This window comes from Trachinotus anak, unplaced genomic scaffold (genome assembly GCF_046630095.1).
Source record: "Trachinotus anak isolate AG129_WGS33_773 ecotype Australia unplaced genomic scaffold, CSIRO_AGI_Tana_v1 ptg000003l, whole genome shotgun sequence".
NCBI classification, from domain to species: domain Eukaryota; kingdom Metazoa; phylum Chordata; class Actinopteri; order Carangiformes; family Carangidae; genus Trachinotus; species Trachinotus anak.
Window position 1 is genome coordinate 11,365,732 of NW_027273854.1, and position 18,834 is coordinate 11,384,565.

Consider the following 18,834-nt stretch of genomic DNA (forward strand, 5'->3'; position numbering starts at 1 on the left):
CATAAACAAATCATCATGCTCCTTAAGTAGATCCCACCACCAGTGAAGTTCCTCAGGATTAAGGCAGTTTTACGCATCAAAATGAACATGCCGTATTTGGAAACGCTTTCTAAGTCATTTTGGATGGACATGCTTGAGTAAGAAACTCCTGCCATATTTGGGGATTAATTTACAGTTGAGATGTTGATTCCCATGGAATTGTGAGATTATATTCACCACAGTGTGTCTGCATGGGTGTGATAAAGCAGTAATCCGCCAAGTGTTTTGCTGTGTTAGGGATTCTAGGTTGAATCAGGGGTCTTCATGTTGCAGACATACCCTCTCCTCTGCTCTCATCCCTCACACTCTTACACACACACAGACCAACGCCTAAGCAAACTAAGAGCCTGCTTAGAGCCCCCATGGCCACCAGAGGGCCCCAAAGAGCATTTGAAACAGTCATATTACTTTGCCAACACGGCAGCCAAGTGAGCTTTGTGTCTTCCCATATAGTGTCTTCCTTACTAGAGTAAGGGTTTGACATCTCTCTCCAATGCCAGGCCCTCATTTTACACGTTGCACACGACAGTCTATGGTTTCACATTTACTGCAATTAGTTTATGGAAAGAAGACAGTAAAGCATGTTTCAGACATTTAATCATCATTCTTTGTTTGGCAACCAGAGCAGCTCATTGTAATTCTCTCTCTTAACTGGTGGGATTGCTGAGTGAGCGATCCCATAATATGTTCTTCTTCTCATTATGTTTATTATTTTTGTTCCGATTTTTTGGGCGCCTAACTAGTCCTTTACCATTAGAAACTCCAAATGCCAAAACGTGCAGCTTGATCGGGAGATGGACGGAATTACTTTTCTCAGAGATATGTCTCATAATTTCCAAAATAGTAAATGTTTTGTCCGACATTTTGCCTACATAAAACTTGAACTTGAAACTTGAAAACTTTCTCCTGTTTAAAAGTCAACTGCTTCAGCATACTTGTCGCTAGAGACTTCATTTAAACTTTAAATGGGTCCCAAGACTTTCAGCTATTAAACTTGTATTCAAGTTTTTGATATCAATTATAGTTTTTGGTTTATCAGAGGTGATGCAAAGAAAATATAAATATCTAAAATTTCAGTTTTTCCCAGAATTTAGGCAAATCTGTCCTCATTCATACATTAGCAAGAAAAAGTAAGTGAACCAACTGGAATTACCTGTATTTATGTATAAATGTATCTTAAAATCAAGCTAGTTGTCTCCCCTCATAACAAGCTTGCAGCTCAGCACCGGGCAGAGAGATGGGCAAGCTAGTTTAGCTTAGAACAAAGCCTGGAAACAGGGGAAACAGTAAGCCTGGCTCATTGTATCCAGCGCATAAACCACCATGAAATGTCTGTCTATATGTCGGTCGGTCTGTCAGTTTGTCTGTCTATCCTTCAGAGTTAGACTGCTAATATCAAACAAGTTTTAGGTCACTGTTTACATCTTACATCTTATTATGGCTTATATGTTATTATCATATGTCCTATTCTTGGAGGTGTTATTTCTTATAAAACCTATTTTCAGTTTTCGAAATAAATTTTGTAAAATGATCAACAATGAGAAGTTGATCCACTTGACACCGAAATAAAGAGCTAGGTTTTGGTGCATTGATGCTGTGGCCTGAGCTGTGACCCCTCTGAAAAGCAGAGTCAGCTGCTCACACATGTAGAGTCCCTGTGGCATGCTATGACTCCTGCAACACCTCAAACACACAGATCTCAGTCCCTCTACCAGCTGGCCCTGTCTGTGCCCCGCCTCTTCTCTCTGCATGCCCTTTAACCTTTCTGCCTTGGTATATATAGTCTGTGTGACTATCGGAGTTCTCCTGGCAGCCATCATGAAGGGTGCAGTCTCGATCTGCTGTTTCCTCTCCCTGCTGCTTTTGCAGGCCACAGCAGGTAAGAAGCATTTTGGTCAAATATCAGGTGGGGTCCTCCTGTTTTATGTAAGGTGGTGCACTGGGGGTCGAGATATGTTTTTGTACTAGTGCTTCTAATGAATGAAATAGTGACATGGTTTAAGTTCAGAGGTTGGTTAAATGAATGTGCTGATGCCATACTTGATTGCACTGATGGTTTGATCATACGGTGACAGTACAGATTTAGGGGTTGTTGTTCAGTTGTGATGTACTTTTAAAATCATCAGGAGTAAGCTGGCCAAAAGTTGGAAGTAGAGGTAGGTTGCTATGTCGATTGTGGGGGCAGTTTGTTCAGGAATGGCTTTGACTTCTGGAGGCAGAGTACATGGGGACAGTGATAGTCACGGGGACACCAGCCGAGGATAGACAGGGACAGGGATAGAAACGTTACCGCAATCTTTCTTTGCCACCAAGCAGGACTATTTAAAATCTGTCCCAGTTTATAATTAAACAGTTATCACTCAATACAAAATGGTGGATTTAACTGTTGTCATCTTTTTAATTATTGAAATCCACAACAACAAAAAAAAAACCCACTGTAATGCCCAACAGTTTTGATATACGAGCACATCTTATCCCTGTTTTGGTGGGTTTCCGAAAGGAGATCACTTGAGGATTATTCAAGCTAGAGTTCAGCCTCTCCTGTGACAGCATGTCAGCTGCCCTAACGTGTGGCACCAGCTGATGGAAAGTCTTAGTCTAACCAAGGAGAGGAGAAAAACCACGCTGAAGCTTAAATGGATACTGAGCTCGTCCTCGCTTTACCTTCAGCATCCATTGATTTGGTCTCCATTGGAAGTTTATCTCCTACAACTTGGTTTTGAAGTTTTACTCCGGACCAAAAATTCCTATAGTGCCTGTGGTGATAATAATGCATAGTATCATACAGTACAGTGATCATGTCAGTCAAATAATAAATCTGATAACATGGCACCCATGGAGTTTACTGTCATAGTGACAACAACTTCTCACAGACTATCCATTCTAAAAGTGTGGACTGGTCTGTGTTCTGGACCGGAGCGGTTGCTGTTACCCTTGTCTGTCACCCTTGTCCGTCCTTGGGGTGGCGTTTAGCTCCACAGCCCGGGGCCAGGCCTCCATATTCCAGGCTGCTGTCAGGTGTCTAAGATTGGAAGGCCTCCTGAAACCCAACACTGTCCACTACAGTTCCTCCCTCCATTTGACTCCCCTCCCGACTCCTCACCCCTCCCAGCCCCATGCTTCCCTTTAGATACACTGCACAGCTGCTGTCACTCTGCACTGTCACAATCGCAATTTATTCCCAGCAGTTGGCCTTATAGGGACATGCATTCTCCAGGCAGGAGGGGCAGTGGCTGCAACTCAGGCCTTTATAGACCCCTTTTGCAGGCCCATGCAGGTGTCTTTTGGTTGCCTCTGTCTTTAACTCTACTGCATGTGCATAATGTATATTGATTTTTTTTTTTGGTTCCAACACCTGCAATTTATGGACAAGTATGAGAATAATGAACTCCTAGCCTCTCAGAGTGTAATTATTTGTGTTATTGATTGGTTTGATCTCTGCCAGGAACTAGACTGAAGAAGCTAATTCTGCAGAGAAGAGCAGAAAGGGTAATCTCCTTCTAAAGGAACATGAAATCAATTTGCCATCATTTCATCATAGCTTAACTAACAGCCCTGGGCAGAGCAGATCTCTCATCCAAAAAGCAAAGACATTAACTGTGTATCCTAACACTGTCGTTTAGTAGATTCACTGTCCATTTTGTTAGAAAAAAAAAGCAGCAGCAAAACCAACACAATGACGTGACAATCTTGATGTTGTGAAATCTTACACTCACTTCTGATGTGTCAAATTTGAAGACTGAAGCTAACTGACTGTGTTAAAATTAAATCATTGCATTACTTGACTGTTTACATTTGGAGCAAGTAAAGACACATTTGACATTTGACTTTGGACACTGTGGGCAGGATAGAAGTTAATCTTTTTGTATAATAATCATTTGACTTGGGTGTAGCCATGTGAATACACCTGGAACACAGTCATTTCCTTTACAGTCATTTACCTGCAGGTGTTAAATCAGTTTTTATGCCAAAGTAATGACTAGAGGTTTTTTGTTTTTTCTGGTGTGAATGGGTATTTTACATGACCAACCGGCTCCATGATGCTGCTCTCTTCCAGGGTTTTACATGGGTCTGAAACCTCTGACATGTAACGGTAAACATAGGTTACTATAGTAACTATAGGGTTATTATAAGGTTGCTAGAAACCCTACACTAACCAGTCTGGTGTGAATGGCGCTGACTGACCAAATGGGGATTGAAGCTGTGTTCAGTGTCCGATGTCATACATAGGGTTTGAGTGTGAAAGGGGCTTAAGACAACTGCTAGTGCAGTGTAATAACTTGATTAGTGCATATGTAATTACAGCATGTTACTACACAGAAAATGGTGAAAACTGTACACCTAGCACAGAAAACATTGCTGTGTGTAGAAAATGTCCAGAAAATGTCCAGCTCCAAACAAATTATGACTTTCTTAATATGCAAGGATTTCAGGCTTTGATTAGTTCTTCACACAAGTGTGTTGATACTTGAGCGGTAACACTATCCTTCCTCGATACAGTAATAACATCTTTGGCCTCCTCACTTTGTGGGGGGGGGGGCATGGAAAGTTAAAGGCGCACTGTCTCCACGTGATCCCCTCTGAAGGCATGAGGCATGTCTGGGACATCCCTCTGATGGCAGTAGTAGAGGGGACACATCAGTCATACTTAACTGCCTTACTACACACCCCTCCTTAAGACAAGCCCCTGCCCCCAGTCCCAAGGGCACCTGACGTCCTTTCCTGGCTTTTGAACAAGAGAGCAGGGATATAGGCATCAGATCAACACCTCAGCGTAAAGTGCCATTGCCCTTGTGCCTTTCTTTGAGCCTGTTACTTCACCTCATGTCCTAGCTGCCAGTGACCCCTTAGAGGACTTAGAATCTGGATGTGGCTCTTGTTTGTTTTACTGTAAAACAAAACGCACCAGCATTTGGATCTAGAAGAAGGTAATCGCCCTTTTCTGTATTCAATACATACCCACATTTACCAGACATAGGGTGAAAGTGCCATAGACAAAGACTGGATTATACTTGTGACTGAGCTGCATTTCTTGTGTAAAAAGCCAAAGATACCATGAAAAGGATAATGTGTTGCCAAGTACGAGTACTGTACATGAGTGGTCCTAGTGCGCTCAGTTAGCCTGTATATTACACAGTCAATTCAGTGGGATGTGGACGTCACTGAGTCTACAGACTGACCAACAGTCAAAGCCTTAAAATAGGAGGCAGCCATGCTGCCCCCACCTCTGTCCATTTTCTGAGCCATTGTGGGGCTATTCCTGACTTTGAGGGAGTACTAGTTCCCCAAGCTCTGCCACCTGTTACCATCTCTGGCCTCTTTTCACCACGCCCTGCACAAGTTCTGCTGACTGCTCTCATACCTCTTACCCTTGCTAGAAGAAGTATCACGTGCATTTTTATGGTTATGGGTTTATCATTTATTTCGAATTCATAGGTTTTGTTTTTATAGAAATGTAGATGCAATGTCCTTAGGGAGAGGAAAAGAAAACTGGCTTCTGTGTGTTAACGGCTATTAAATCCTGCATATTTTACAAACCTTTGGTTATGTAAAAATCTCCTCCCAGTCTGTTTAAATTTGAATGAATCTGATCCCTCTCCACAGATCTTTTCAGTGGAACCCCTCGGCCTTCAGTTAAGGTCGTCTCAATCCCCCTGTGCTCAGGATAAATCCTCTAACTGGGGGTTCCAGGCCTGCTACCCTCATCATGTTCAGTTTAATTCAATTTACCTTCACTGTGCTGCAAGCAGAACATGATCCTGGGGTTTTACACATATACCTAAGATATACGGTGTAAATGCACATGACTGCAGATACACACCAGCACACATGTATACCTTCATAATACCTGGGGTATTCCCTGGTTGTGTGTTTTGAGTAGCATAAATCATAAATCTTTTTAGCTCAGTATGTATTAGCTCTTTCAACTGTGACACTGGTTGAGATTTGTGTCTATTTGTGTGTATTATTTATGTGGTTGGATAGTGATATTTGAATATCCAGGGAAGTGAAACAGGGAAGTAAAACAGGGGAGTTCAGTGTATTTGCACAATAGTTCTGCACTTGCAGTTGTTGATTGTAATTATTTCTGATGTTTGAACAGCCTCCACATAAGAATCTATAGTTGAGGCATGACTTACCCAGACACTGAGGCCGTGGTGGGCTTAAATCGCCAACATTCCTACTGGATGTGCCGATGCCACCAGAATGTTTCTCCAAACTGAGGGAGGGTTGTGTGGCAACGGGCTCAGTGAGGACACATGGTCCTGGGTGCAGATGTCCGGGGTTCAACTCCCCTGGCGCCTGCAGGGTTCATTTTGAGCGCTGATGCAAGGACCGCCGTCCGCGGGCAACACTACCTCTCTGATCTTTGCGGAGCTCTGTCCCAGGGCCTCCATCAGGGATTGACTGGATTGGAAGGTGTTAACAAGTTCACAGCAGTTAAGGCCCACTCAAGAGGATAGTGTTAAAAGACATGACTCTCCTGAATGATGAGTCAAGTTACCGAAGCTAGAGTAAGCTTTGGGTACTGCAAGGACAGGCCTGGTACATTGAGAGGATAGTTTTTTTCCTCAAAAGCCACTTGAGGGTTGTAGTTGAATCATCCTCTGTGTCCTCTGCTGAGAGAGTTCTCTCACACTGACAAAAAACTTTTCCCTCTCTTCTTTTGTAATTAATCACATCCTGTGCCACTTCTTTACACAGTGTTTCTCCTTGGCTCAATTTGATATGCAGCTAACCTGTCCTGAGTGTCAGATTTGCAAAATTGCAGCCATGTTTCACAGATGGTGCTACACAATTTTACACATATTGTTGTTTCTACAGGTCAACCCAAGCTATATGTCTTAATAATTGACTTTACATTGAAATTGTATATTGTATCATTGCTTCCTTACCCAGTGCACTGAGTAGGATGATATGACGTGCACATGTCTTTATGAGTTCACATGCAAAACACCCATTTACTTTTGCATCATTATGACAATCCTTGCTGCTTTGTAAGGACACTTCTTGCCTCTCTACCACATTCACCAGCAAAACAAAACCCGCAGCCTATTGCTTATCCAAATGCATACCAACGTATTTAGATATATATATATATATATATATATATATATATATATATATATATGTTGACCCTTTTAGGCATTGCAGCATTACTCATACCCTTCTTTTATTCTGGCTGCTAACCTTTTGCTTTCTTTTGCTCCTGCACCGTGCTGGGAGCAACATTACACAGGTTTATTTTTAGCAAGTTGACTCGGGGAGAATCATCAGTGCTGTGCTGTTCCTCAACCAGCAGTGTGTGTCACTGCTGCCACACTGCAAAGGAGCAACTGTTGGGGTCTCAATTAAAGCCTGAGCCATATAGTGTGTGTGTGTGTGTGTGTGTGTGTGTGTGTGTGTGTGTGTGTGTGTGTGTGTGTTTGTGTGTGTGCACATGGTAGGGGCTTGGTTCTTGGAGGGGGGCACAGTTTGGAATATTCCTTTGGGCTTTGTGTGGTGTGATTCACTAATCATTCAAATCATTTGATTGATGGAGGGTCATTCTAGATTCCTCAGTTGGCAGACACCTTTATTGACCCAAATCAATATAAACTGGTTTGCGTCATGCTTGTAAACAAACAGGCCTTCAGATGACTTTACTTGTCATTTGATGCAACGTTGGTTTTGGCCAACGCAACGTGCCATTCTGACTCTTGGCCAGAAACACTAGAAGTCATGGACCACATGGCCTGTGGCTGTACTCCAGGTTACGGTGCAGGATGCCATGACACTGCTGCCCTCTGACAGAGTGGAGTCTTCTCACGTTGATATATAGTTTATTATCATGTGTGGAAAACAAATTATTTTCATAAAATGAACTAATGTTTACAAGGACTTGTGCATGTCGTGTCTTTTATAATCTTAAATACCATACATTTTTAACCGAGTACTCAAGCTGAGCATTATTTATTGTGATGACAGAGAGTGGGGGTTTTGAGAGTAAGGCTGAAACACCCCCTGAGTTGTTCTGTTTCTCTCAAGCCAGAACCAGCTGCTAATCAATATTTATGTGAAAACTCCCTCTTGCAATAAAGCAAATAACCATGACAGTATTAGTGTTAGATCTTACACTCCACCAGAGTGGAGATATGTTTGGAAATCGTCATATCTCTTGGACCTCTTCCAGCTCAGTATGGTGTGAAGAAATGACTGAGGGGAGACTGCATCTGCCAGCAGAGTGCATTTTTGTTCCTCTGGCCCAAGACATCTGCAGTTGAAACCTAATAAAAATATTTTGGTGCTTATGCTTTACACCAGTCAGCGTTTGATTTGTGATGAGTATTGCACAAATGTCCAGACATGGGCTCAGCAGGTTCCTCGCCAGTCACCAGCTGAGATCAGAGGGTTGTGCCTTGGGCTGCAGCTCCAGCTTTTCATGCTCTCTGATCCTCCATGCAGGCGCCTTCATCTGAACATGGTCTAGTCTACTTTTATAAAACTACAGTGCTGAAATGTTTTTTGGCCGATTTTTGTCAAGGAAATCAGGAGATCTCTCAAGTCAAGGATTGATTTTAAGTGGTGTTAATGTTTCCTGTGCCAGTAATCAGAATTTAACTGGGCTGTGGTGACATAATGTTGCCAGACAATGTGTTTATATAACAATATCAATATTCATTTTACCCAGTCTGATTTACAATTGAATGACTGTAATGAATCATCCTACAGCTACTATAATATCAGATTCAGTAACATCCTGTAAATACCATTAAAATACAACTCTTAAATCCCTAACAACTCTAATAGGGGAGTGTCTGGTAGCTTGTGTATTAAGGTCCATAACCCCCCAGGGCATGGAAGTGTGAACAAGGAAGACTTCCCAACTGCTCCTATATATAGCTCATAGCCGTAGCAGGTTTGTCTGAAACCAGCAGGGCTGTGTGGGAGGTGTTACAGGGAGGCCTGCTCCGAGACCTGGGCACACAAGGACAGGCCTCACAGTGCGATAAGTCTGTGATAGGTGGATAAATATAGAAGAGAAAAGACAGAGGATTGCACATCATTGTCTCATGTATTACTGATGAGAACAGTCGAGAATTCGTTGCCTAGCCCATTGTGAAACTGGGGAAGTCCCTCACTCTATCTCTCTTCTCTTTTCCTGTTGTTGTAAGCCCATGGTGATGTCAAACACATGGCTTTGTCTGTTTATTTTCAGCGTTTGCTTTCTAAATTAAGAGTTGATTGTACTAACAGCTGTGATCTAAGCAATCTGATATGTTCAAAAGTGGACATGACACACTGGTGAGCAGCTATGTTCTCTTGCATTCTCGCTCTCTCTCTGTCTCGCACACACACACACACACAGGCACACTATGGGGAGTGAGAAGAGTCATCAAAATACCACACCATGTACAGTGTGGGGTGCAAAAATGCAAGCCAGAAAAAAAACATACTGTACAGAGGGAAGGAGAGTCAACCAGTTTTCACATTATGTACACTACAAAAAAATGAAAAGATTTTCTTCTTCTTTAATATTCCAGAAATTAATTAAAGTACATTGTGATGAAAATTATCAGATATATTTTGTGTCTGCACAGTATATCATCAAAACTGATGGTTTTGTAGTGCGTACACAGGGTGTAACCAAACGTTGTAATGGTCAATGCCTGAAATGAAAGCTCTTAAAATTAAATGATTGAGGGAAAGACTGTGTTTCCCTGTGGCTTCTGTTCCTGTTCTGCACTGGCTCATTGACAGTCAGGCTCTCAGCAAACATTTTATGGGTCCTATCAGGCAGTAAACACCCTAAAGGTTTTTTATTTATAAAAGCACTGTTAAGACAGGGAGGTAGGTGGAAGTGAAGGCAGCTGTAAAGACAAGGTAGATGAGGCATTTGGTGTGCAAAGGGCTACATATTGTTGACCAGTTGTTATTATCAGCAGTGGTGATTCATATTGAGACGCAGGATGCACTGATTGATGTGCATCCAGAAATAGCAGCATCATTGGCCTCAGTAGCAAAGCTTTGTTGAAAATGTATGATGGGCTGTCAGCAGCTCCAGTGCGAGCTTCATAATGAAACTGTCACTGTGGATTGTTTTGCACCAAATCTGGCCACCTGGGTCCACTTCCATCACTCCTTTATCAGGCCATTAAAGACATGCACTGAGGACTTGAACCAAGTTGAACATTGTTCATGTTGTTTTTACAGAAGAAGAAGATTTCACCTCTGTCCTCAGAGACAGATCTCACATCGACGAGACCCTGCGACTTGCAGCTGAGGAAAAAGCAGCAGACTATGCAGGTGAGGGTCAAAAATGGTTCAGTGTATGTGTTTTTTTCTAAAGCTTTGTGCTTGAATTGCAAGATTGAAGGTAGTTCAATAAACACAGTCATTTCCTTTGATTCCTTTTCCCTGATTTCCTATTAATTTGCAATTTGATCACTTATGCAGCACATAATCTGGAAGAGGTGGTGAAAGATTAATATGTGAAAGACATGATAAGGGGTCATAAGGCAAAAAGTCTGGGAACAACTGTGCTAGACTGTTATTTAAAAGTCAGACATGTACCATGAAATACCCTGACTTTCATTTCCTCTTTGCCTCGCTGTGCCTCTTTTTAAACATCTTTGTGCAACATCTTCATCATCCTTTGCTCTCCTCATCTTACCCTCCAGCGGCTCTACAGAGGTTGCGGAAAATCTACCACACATCCATCAAGCCGATGGAACAGGCCTACAAGTACAACGAGCTGAGGCAGCACGAGATCTCAGGTACCACAGAGGCTTCGGCTTTGTCTGCACTTTGTTCTGTTGTGTCGTTCTCTGTTTTTGTTGCTTTGGTGACTGATTTGTTGACTTGTTCGTACACACACTTCATCTTCACACCATCGGTATATTTAATACAGTAGTGTCTTCTCTTACTTTTTTGCCTCTTGCGGCTTTTGAGTTTTATTTTTCTTTGGGCTCTTACTCAGACACATTGTTACCTGTAATATTTGTATGTTAGGCTGTAAATCACAAAAACTGTAAAGAAATAAATCATGTCCTCTTCGGTTTACAGCAAAACCTACACAGAAATTAGCTGTTAAAACATGGTAGGCTATTGTTGGCCCAGGAGAAAGGTATACCATTGTCTAAATATCTCCATTAATGCTACTTTATATGTATATTTCTTCCCCTTTTCTTCTAGTCCTAACGCCTTTGTAATGTCTCTGTTGGATTTTTAAAATATTCTGCACAGTGTGCTGTTTCTTTGCAGTAAGCTCATCACTCTAAATTGCACACTGAACTCACAAGAACAAACTCTTCTTTCCCACAATGAAATAAATTAAATAAAGCTCGCCCTCTTGTGGCTTTTCGGGCTTAGCATGCATGCAAACTTGTCAAATACCGCTTGTATCAAGAACAATACAGACAAAAAGATTCACTTCATTGCTTGACCACACAGGCACACCATCCATTTGCAGACAGACATGTTTGACACATTAGGTCAAATATGGCACCAGATTCCAATGACCATCTCCCACCCATTCGTACACATTGTTATTCTACCACTTCCCTGTTGCTTGTAGAAACCTCACTCCCTCACTGAGCTCTCCTCACTCTCCTCCACCTCCTGTTCCCTTCACTTCTCTGTATTCCACCCTGCCTCTCCTGTCCTCCCCCCTCTCCCATTCCCTCATCTAACAGCCTACCCCGGACGAACCCTGGGGGACTCAGCCACAGGTGGGTGTGGTCTGGGGCTCACTTGTGCATGGCACTGCCTGAAGTGCTCAGCCCCTTCCTTTCCCACCCCCCTTCATTTGTCCTCATACATTTGTGAGTCACTTGAGTTAGTATAAATACTGCACAGCTGTCTGTGGGTCAGAAATTTCAACACCCGGGTCAGTGTTACACCCGATGTAACACTGACTGGGGGGTGGTCAAAGTGATCCACAGTGACGCACAGAGAGCAGTAGTTTTATACCCCTTGTGAATCAAAATGATTTTACTCTTTCATGATTTCATTCATAATTCAAAATTTCTGCCAGAACTCCAAATTTCCATTCTAAAGAATGAAAAGGGAAGAAATGTAAATAAAAAAATATAATAGATAATAGTTATAATAATAATATAATAGTTGTATAGTTGGGGTGTAAAATATAATATATGGAAGGGGTTGCATGTACCGTTCTGGCTTTAGCAAAGGAGACACTGGTTTGAGGAGGGGGCACTGGTGGGAATGGGTGGTCAGTGTTCAGTTGGGAGTGAACTGATGGACTTTCTGTCACACTCTTTCCTTTTTTTTGAAAATCATTTAAAAACCACAAGCATCGGCAGTTGTTCTTTTGATTTTTTTCTTGTTGTCTTTTTTCTTTTCTCTTTTTCTGTCTTCCTTTTTTTGGATATTCTTTATCCTTGTCTTTTGTTGAAATCATTCTGATTTGCATTAGTAGGCTCTAACAGAACTTTTCTGGACCCTCCCACCTCAACACCTTGTCCATTCACAACACACATGGCAGCTTGCTATGAGACACAGTTTGCTCTGTTGAGTCTTACGTCAGAGTGATAGCACTGCTTTGTCTCGTGCCACTGAGATATGGCTGCAGCATTTCATTGAAATTTTTCTCATGCTATTAAACAAGCCTAACAGCTTCAATGTGTTTCTTTTTTTCTATTTCCTTTCTAAGTCTTAAGAAATCTTCCTCTGTGCTCTGGATTAAGAGTGACAGTGCTATTCTGACAAGCTTCTTGGTGTCTCTAAAACTTGAAGTTTAGTTCATCCCAAAAACAACTCGAAAATATGTTTTGGATGGATTAATGTTTTGATTAAACTATCCTTTCATGAGGCACAAAAGGAACAACAAAGAACGACTCGTAGATCTCACACCCTTTCTTATCTGCAACAAAAACAAATCTCAGCATAATTTTCATAATTTTTCATGTCAAATTTGGGATGAACTTGAGAAGTTCTTCATTGTCAGTTAGCCGTCCTCCTTCGATTTTAATCAGTCTGTCTATCCTTTCCCAACAGATGGAGAGATTACCTCCAAACCCATGGTGCTCTTCCTGGGACCTTGGAGTGTTGGAAAGTCCTCCATGATCAATTACCTCCTGGGCTTGAACGACAGCCCCTATCAGCTCTACACAGGTATGTTACTTTTTTTTATATTTAACAATAAACAATACTAAATGTTGTAATCATTTGTATTATAATCCAATATGGATGAAGAAACCCTAAAATGCCATCATAGATTTTTCAGAACTATTAGAAAGGCAGCTCCCTTATCTAGATGTTGCAGGGCTGAGTGTGCAAGTGCAAGGATGTCGCTGTGTGGGGCAGCCCAGTAGTCGAGTGGTTAGGGCGCATACCATGTTGAGCGCAAGATGCTCTTAGCAGGCAGTCACCGGTCCGACTCTTTCCTGCATGTCATTCCCCTCTCTCTACCCTCTTTCCTGTCAGTCTCCACTGATCTATAATAAAGGCATAAAAAGCCCATAAAAAAAAAAAAAAAAAAAGAATGTCGCTGTGGTTACTGAATGGGCAGACACCTCCACAGAGGTTTTTCTGAATTAGATCCAAAACATCTTATGGAGGCTAAACAGTGATTTCTGTCCTCTTCTAAATTTATGATCTACTTAGCTTTTCTTTCTTCAAAATATATCCCAGTCTGTGTCTCTTGCTGATGCCCCCCTCTGTTTCTTCCTTCATTTGTTTTCAGGAGCTGAGCCTACTACCTCTGAGTTCACTGTTATTATGCATGGGGAGAAGATCCGCTCTGTTGAGGGTATTGTTATGGCTGCAGACAGCTCTCGCTCTTTCTCTCCCCTGGAGAAGTTTGGCCAAAACTTCCTGGAAAAGCTGATCGGTATTGAGATGCCCCACAAGCTGCTGGAACGTGTGACCTTTGTGGACACACCAGGAATCATTGAGAACCGCAAGCAGCAGGAGAGAGGTGAAGCAGAAATGTTGAACTTCAGTTTGCAGATTTTCACATACCACAATTCAAATACAAAGCAACTTGGCACATCTCAGTATTTAGTGCTGACAGTTTCTTATTTCTCTACTTCTGCCCAGGCTATCCTTTCAATGATGTTTGCCAGTGGTTCATTGACCGTGCTGACCTGATCTTTGTGGTGTTTGACCCCACTAAGCTAGATGTTGGCCTGGAGCTGGAGATGCTCTTCAGGCAGTTGAAGGGTCGCGAGTCCCAGATCCGCATCATCCTAAACAAGGCTGACAACCTGGCCACCCAGGACTTAATGAGAGTCTATGGAGCACTCTTTTGGAGCTTGGCTCCCCTCATCAATGTGACTGAACCCCCCCGCGTCTACGTCAGCTCCTTCTGGCCATATGACTATGCACCTGACACTAGTCGTGATCTCTTCAAGCGAGAGGAAATCTCCCTTCTGGAAGATCTGAACCAGGTGATTGAAAACCGCATGGAGAACAAGATTGCCTTCATCCGCCAGCATGGCATCCGCGTGCGCATCCATGGCCTGCTGGTGGACCGCTATGTCCAGACCTTTAAAGAGAAGATGAGCTTTTTCAGCGACCCTGAACTGGTCTTCAAGGAGATTGTGGACGACCCAGACAAGTTCTACATTTTCAAATCAATCCTAGCCAAGACCAATGTCAGCAAGTTTGACCTGCCCAACCGTGATGCTTACCGTGACTTCTTTGGTATCAACCCAATCACCAATTTCAAGCCTCTGTCAGGTCAGTGCTCCTACATGGGTGGCTGTCTGCTGGAGAAGATTGAGAAGGCAATCACCAATGAGCTGCCCGCTCTTCTGAGCAGCATTAACTCTGGCAAACAGCCTGGCCTGTCCTCCTGTGAGGCTACCGGCTGTGGAGAGAAGCCAAAGAACCGTTACCGGAAGAACTGAGGAACACAAAATAACTTGAGTGGGGGAAGTAAGGAGAAAGAGGGGGTGAAGAGAAGGGGTCTGGTGGATGCCAACCCTGCTTTTTTCAGAATGCCTGTATTGTTAAGGAGACAGAGGAGAGGAGATTAGTGTTTGTTTTTTTTTCCTCAGGAGAATATGGGATGAGGTGCATTTAGGAACTGTGGAAATGAGGCAGATAGTGGGAGGGAAGAGTAATTGTTTGATTAGGCAGCTTAAGGACACAAGTGCTGAAGAAATGAAAACATGCCACTGATCAGAGTTTTGTTAAAATACATGCCCTCCTCTCTCCCTTGCACAATCACAGTGGGCTGTGTGGGATTTTGGGGTTGAGGAAGTAACACTGTAAAGAAAAACAGAAATGGAGAAAAGTAATATCAAATAAAAATTGAAAATCCTGAGACTGAAAACAGTCAAATACCAGCTCCCTTGTATGTGAATAAAATGGGAAAAGTGGAAATAGGAGTTGCGAATTTGTTTTGTAAAATCTTGAGAATTGCATTGCAACACAATTCCATATGCTTCAGAAGTTGTTTTTGAAGTAGCCTTTTTGTGGGTGCTATACAAAGCCTTTGAGCTTGGGTGGTCATCCAAACTTTTGACCTAGATTAACATTAACATTGCATGTTAGACATCACATCTTATTTAACAGATGCATGTATTTTCCTTCTAACAAACTCAAGTAATAGTTCCTCATAATACTGACACCTTAACCAGCCCTGCCATGCAACAAATTAGGCCTTTTTTTTCTTAGTTTTAGACGCTCATCAATCTTGGTTGTTGACAACCTGTAAAATGAGCACTGTGATGGAAGCAGAGGTCAGGGTTCGAGGGTCAGAGTCTTCAGAGCTGGGTGCATATGTTCATTCTGCTTCACCTCTTAACTGTTCTTGCTGTTTCTGTTCACGTCTATAAATTTGCCTTTGTCTTTGGCAGAAATTCAGCTCTATGTTATGAATAATTTTTTTCCTTCAACAATAAGCTTCCCAGCTTTTTAAGCTGAATGACCATTAAAAAATGACACATAAGAATGTGTTTGAATTATAGCTGTCTTTATCCTTGTTCTGCCAGTTCTTTTGCAGGTTAGAAAGATATTTATTGATTTTTCTGTGTAAACTTTCCAAATGGGCATTGAAGTAGGCTGTGTCTGTGTACTGAGCAATCCTGCTGCAAAATTTGACAGACCCTCGCTGCAAGATTGTGATAGTTAATCTCTGTGATAATGGACTTCTCAGCTTGCAAAAAGGAGGCTGCAGGTACTAGAGAGGAAAAGGTGAAGTGAAGGACTCATGAGTTGACCCCTGACCTCTGTGGAAAGCCCCTACACCCACAACGGTTTGGAGTGATATATGTCAAATCTGCAGTTCTTTATGTAAGCCTACCTCAGTGAACCTACCAGAAGTATGGCATGGCGAAATTGCTTAAAATAGTTTGACATTTTGGGAAGCACGCTTATTCGACACTATATTTAAGCTGGGTGCAGTAACTTTTTGGAGTCTTCTTGTTATCATGAGGTTGCCAGGCAACCTGCAGAGACTTCAGTAAGTTACTGTGCCTGGCCAACATACATTCAGGCACGTAATCCCTCCTAAAACTGCAACGATCCGCTTTTACACTATGGTTTTTGCATGGTTTAAGCAAACAAGACATGATGGAGCTTTCAATTTGCAGGTGGGTGGAGTATAGTAAGCTAAGCTAACAGCTGCTGGCTCCAGCTACATATTTAGAGAACTCTATGAAAGTGGCATCAATCTACCAAAATGTCAAACTACTGCTTAAAACACAAGGCCCTAAATCATCAGAGAACAGATAGGAATAATTACAGCTCCAGAAAACACCAAGTTAACTCATGGACAAATACACTCTTAGTCCTCCTTCACTAACTCCATAGTGCAGAGTGTTTTCCCCAACTGAAATCTGAAGCATACTGGAACAGAGAAGAAAACTAAAGAGACCCTTGGAAATCTGAGTGTGTGTGTTCCACGGGATGTGTTTGGTATGTTTACACTGCAGATCCAGAACATGCCCACTAGAGAGTGCTGTGTAAAAGTGTAAAAGCTTATACAGCCCACTAACTAACACTCATGGTAGAAACAGTCTGTAGTGGAGTGGTAGTTCGGGCTAATGATGTTGTGTGGTTGTGCTTTTGGTATATTTATGTATCAATTATCTTAATTTACCTGTGAATTAGACCTGGAATGGATGTGTGCCCCATTAAAGTAGTTGTTGGTTCACTTTTTTTTTTGTTTTGGTATAAAATTTAAATTTATCTTAGCCCAATATTTGGAAGCTGATCATGAAGAATAAAGATTTCTGATTGACTAGTGAGTGAAACTTTGTGGTTATTCTGATAAAAATGATCAAACCTTAATCAGGAAAAGTTGAACAACACAGGAAACAGGAAAACTTGTACCAAGATTCTCTGTCTACCTCCGTCTTGTCAAGAGTCTGAGCACTCTGAAGGTCCAACCTCTCACTTTTAGTTTTGAAATGATGTCTTATCCTGTAGCTGCATTGCACCAACAATTTGTTGTGACTGGAAGTGGGGAGGGGTGTGTCTGTGTGTGTGTGTGTGTGCATGTGTGTGTGTGTGTGTGTATGTTTGACTATGTATGAGTTGAAAATTGGCAGTAGTTTTGATAGTTGTGCACCAAGACTCTTCTACATACCCAGATTTAGACCTGACGTGTTTCTCTGTGAGGGTATTTGTACACTTCCTCAAAAAATATTTTCTAAAGATTCTGAAGAGACTAACTATTAAATGGAAAATACTATTTAAAATTCATTATAAGTAATCAAACATTAAAGCAGTCTTGTGGTGGTGTGGTTCTTTTAAACACAAAACATTTCCTGATTGATGGAAAAAAAAAAAGTCCTTCATAAATGCATTTTTATTGTAAAGATCAGATCTTTGCAACAGAAAACTTTAGAGATTTTAGAGACACACAAAACATTATACACAAAACACACATGTTTGCACCAACAAAAACACAGATCATAATATAATGAGCACATAGCTGTGCACAGCCACACACACAGTTATATACCTAGAGTAAATCTTGTGCTTTGAGGCTTCTCTAATATCTTCCTCATTTTCTATGCTATGTCAACGAGTTCTATTTCAATGCTGACTGGCCCCAAAACTCAACATTATATACATAAATCACACACTGATGTAAATGTGGAGACAGTCTTTTCATTCCTCTCCTAAAGGACGTGCTTTTGTCACCCCATACATGCAGATAGAGTTGAAGAGGGTGTGCACAGTCCCTCCTGGAGATCCTCTCACAATACATTGCTCAACTGTGGAGCCGCTGCGCTGACTACAGAGGGCTAATGTTTAATATTTCTCTCAGGTTACTGAGAATAAAGACTCAAGCATTAAAGCTGGCGGTTCTTTATTCAAATATTCTGCACATACCGTGCCTTTATCATTTGTGAAAGGTCATGTTTGTAATAATCTTGCTTAAATATCCAAGTGTGCAAAACTGAATTCAGTCTGCTATTGTGTGTTGACTTGGTGAACTGAATATTTTCATCCCCCATAACAACCAATAATCATAAAACATTTCTACTACATTTATAGTGAACATCTAGAGCAGTTTAATGGCTTCCTAATTTGGGTCATTTTGTCTATTATAGGCAATTCCTTTCTCCTACAACGACTCCAATGTTTTTCCTCTGCTCATTCCAAGGAAGATGTTTACATGAAGCACACTTTATTCTGAATCTAAAGGGTGTAGTGGTAAAAGAACACATAAAGGTGGAGGGTAGGGCTGCGCTCATTGAGGTCAAAATAAAAAAATAAATAAATAAAAAAGACGTCCCCACCCTTCCCTGAAATACGTTACCTTGAGTCTTTTTCTCTCTCCCAAGTGTGTGTGCACCACATGTACCTCCACAGCCCCCCCCCCCCCCCCCC

The 18,834-nt window shown here is 41.8% G+C and overlaps 1 protein-coding gene across 2 annotated transcripts; it reads left to right on the forward strand.

The window, feature by feature from the left end:
* Positions 1-1,787: 1,787 nt before the first annotated feature.
* srl (sarcalumenin) lies at positions 1,788-17,233 on the forward strand. Of its 2 annotated transcripts, XM_071473635.1 has the most exons (7): positions 1,788-1,918; positions 10,234-10,326; positions 10,701-10,796; positions 11,715-11,750; positions 13,039-13,155; positions 13,727-13,960; positions 14,083-17,233. In XM_071473635.1, the coding sequence occupies exons 1-7, from the start codon at positions 1,789-1,791 to the stop codon at positions 14,892-14,894; spliced, it is 1,518 nt and encodes a 505-aa protein (XP_071329736.1). In that variant the 5' UTR covers position 1,788; the 3' UTR covers positions 14,895-17,233. The 2 variants fall into 2 exon arrangements, with proteins under 2 accessions (XP_071329736.1, XP_071329737.1); XM_071473636.1 differs by lacking the exon at positions 11,715-11,750.
* Positions 17,234-18,834: the final 1,601 nt, after the last annotated feature.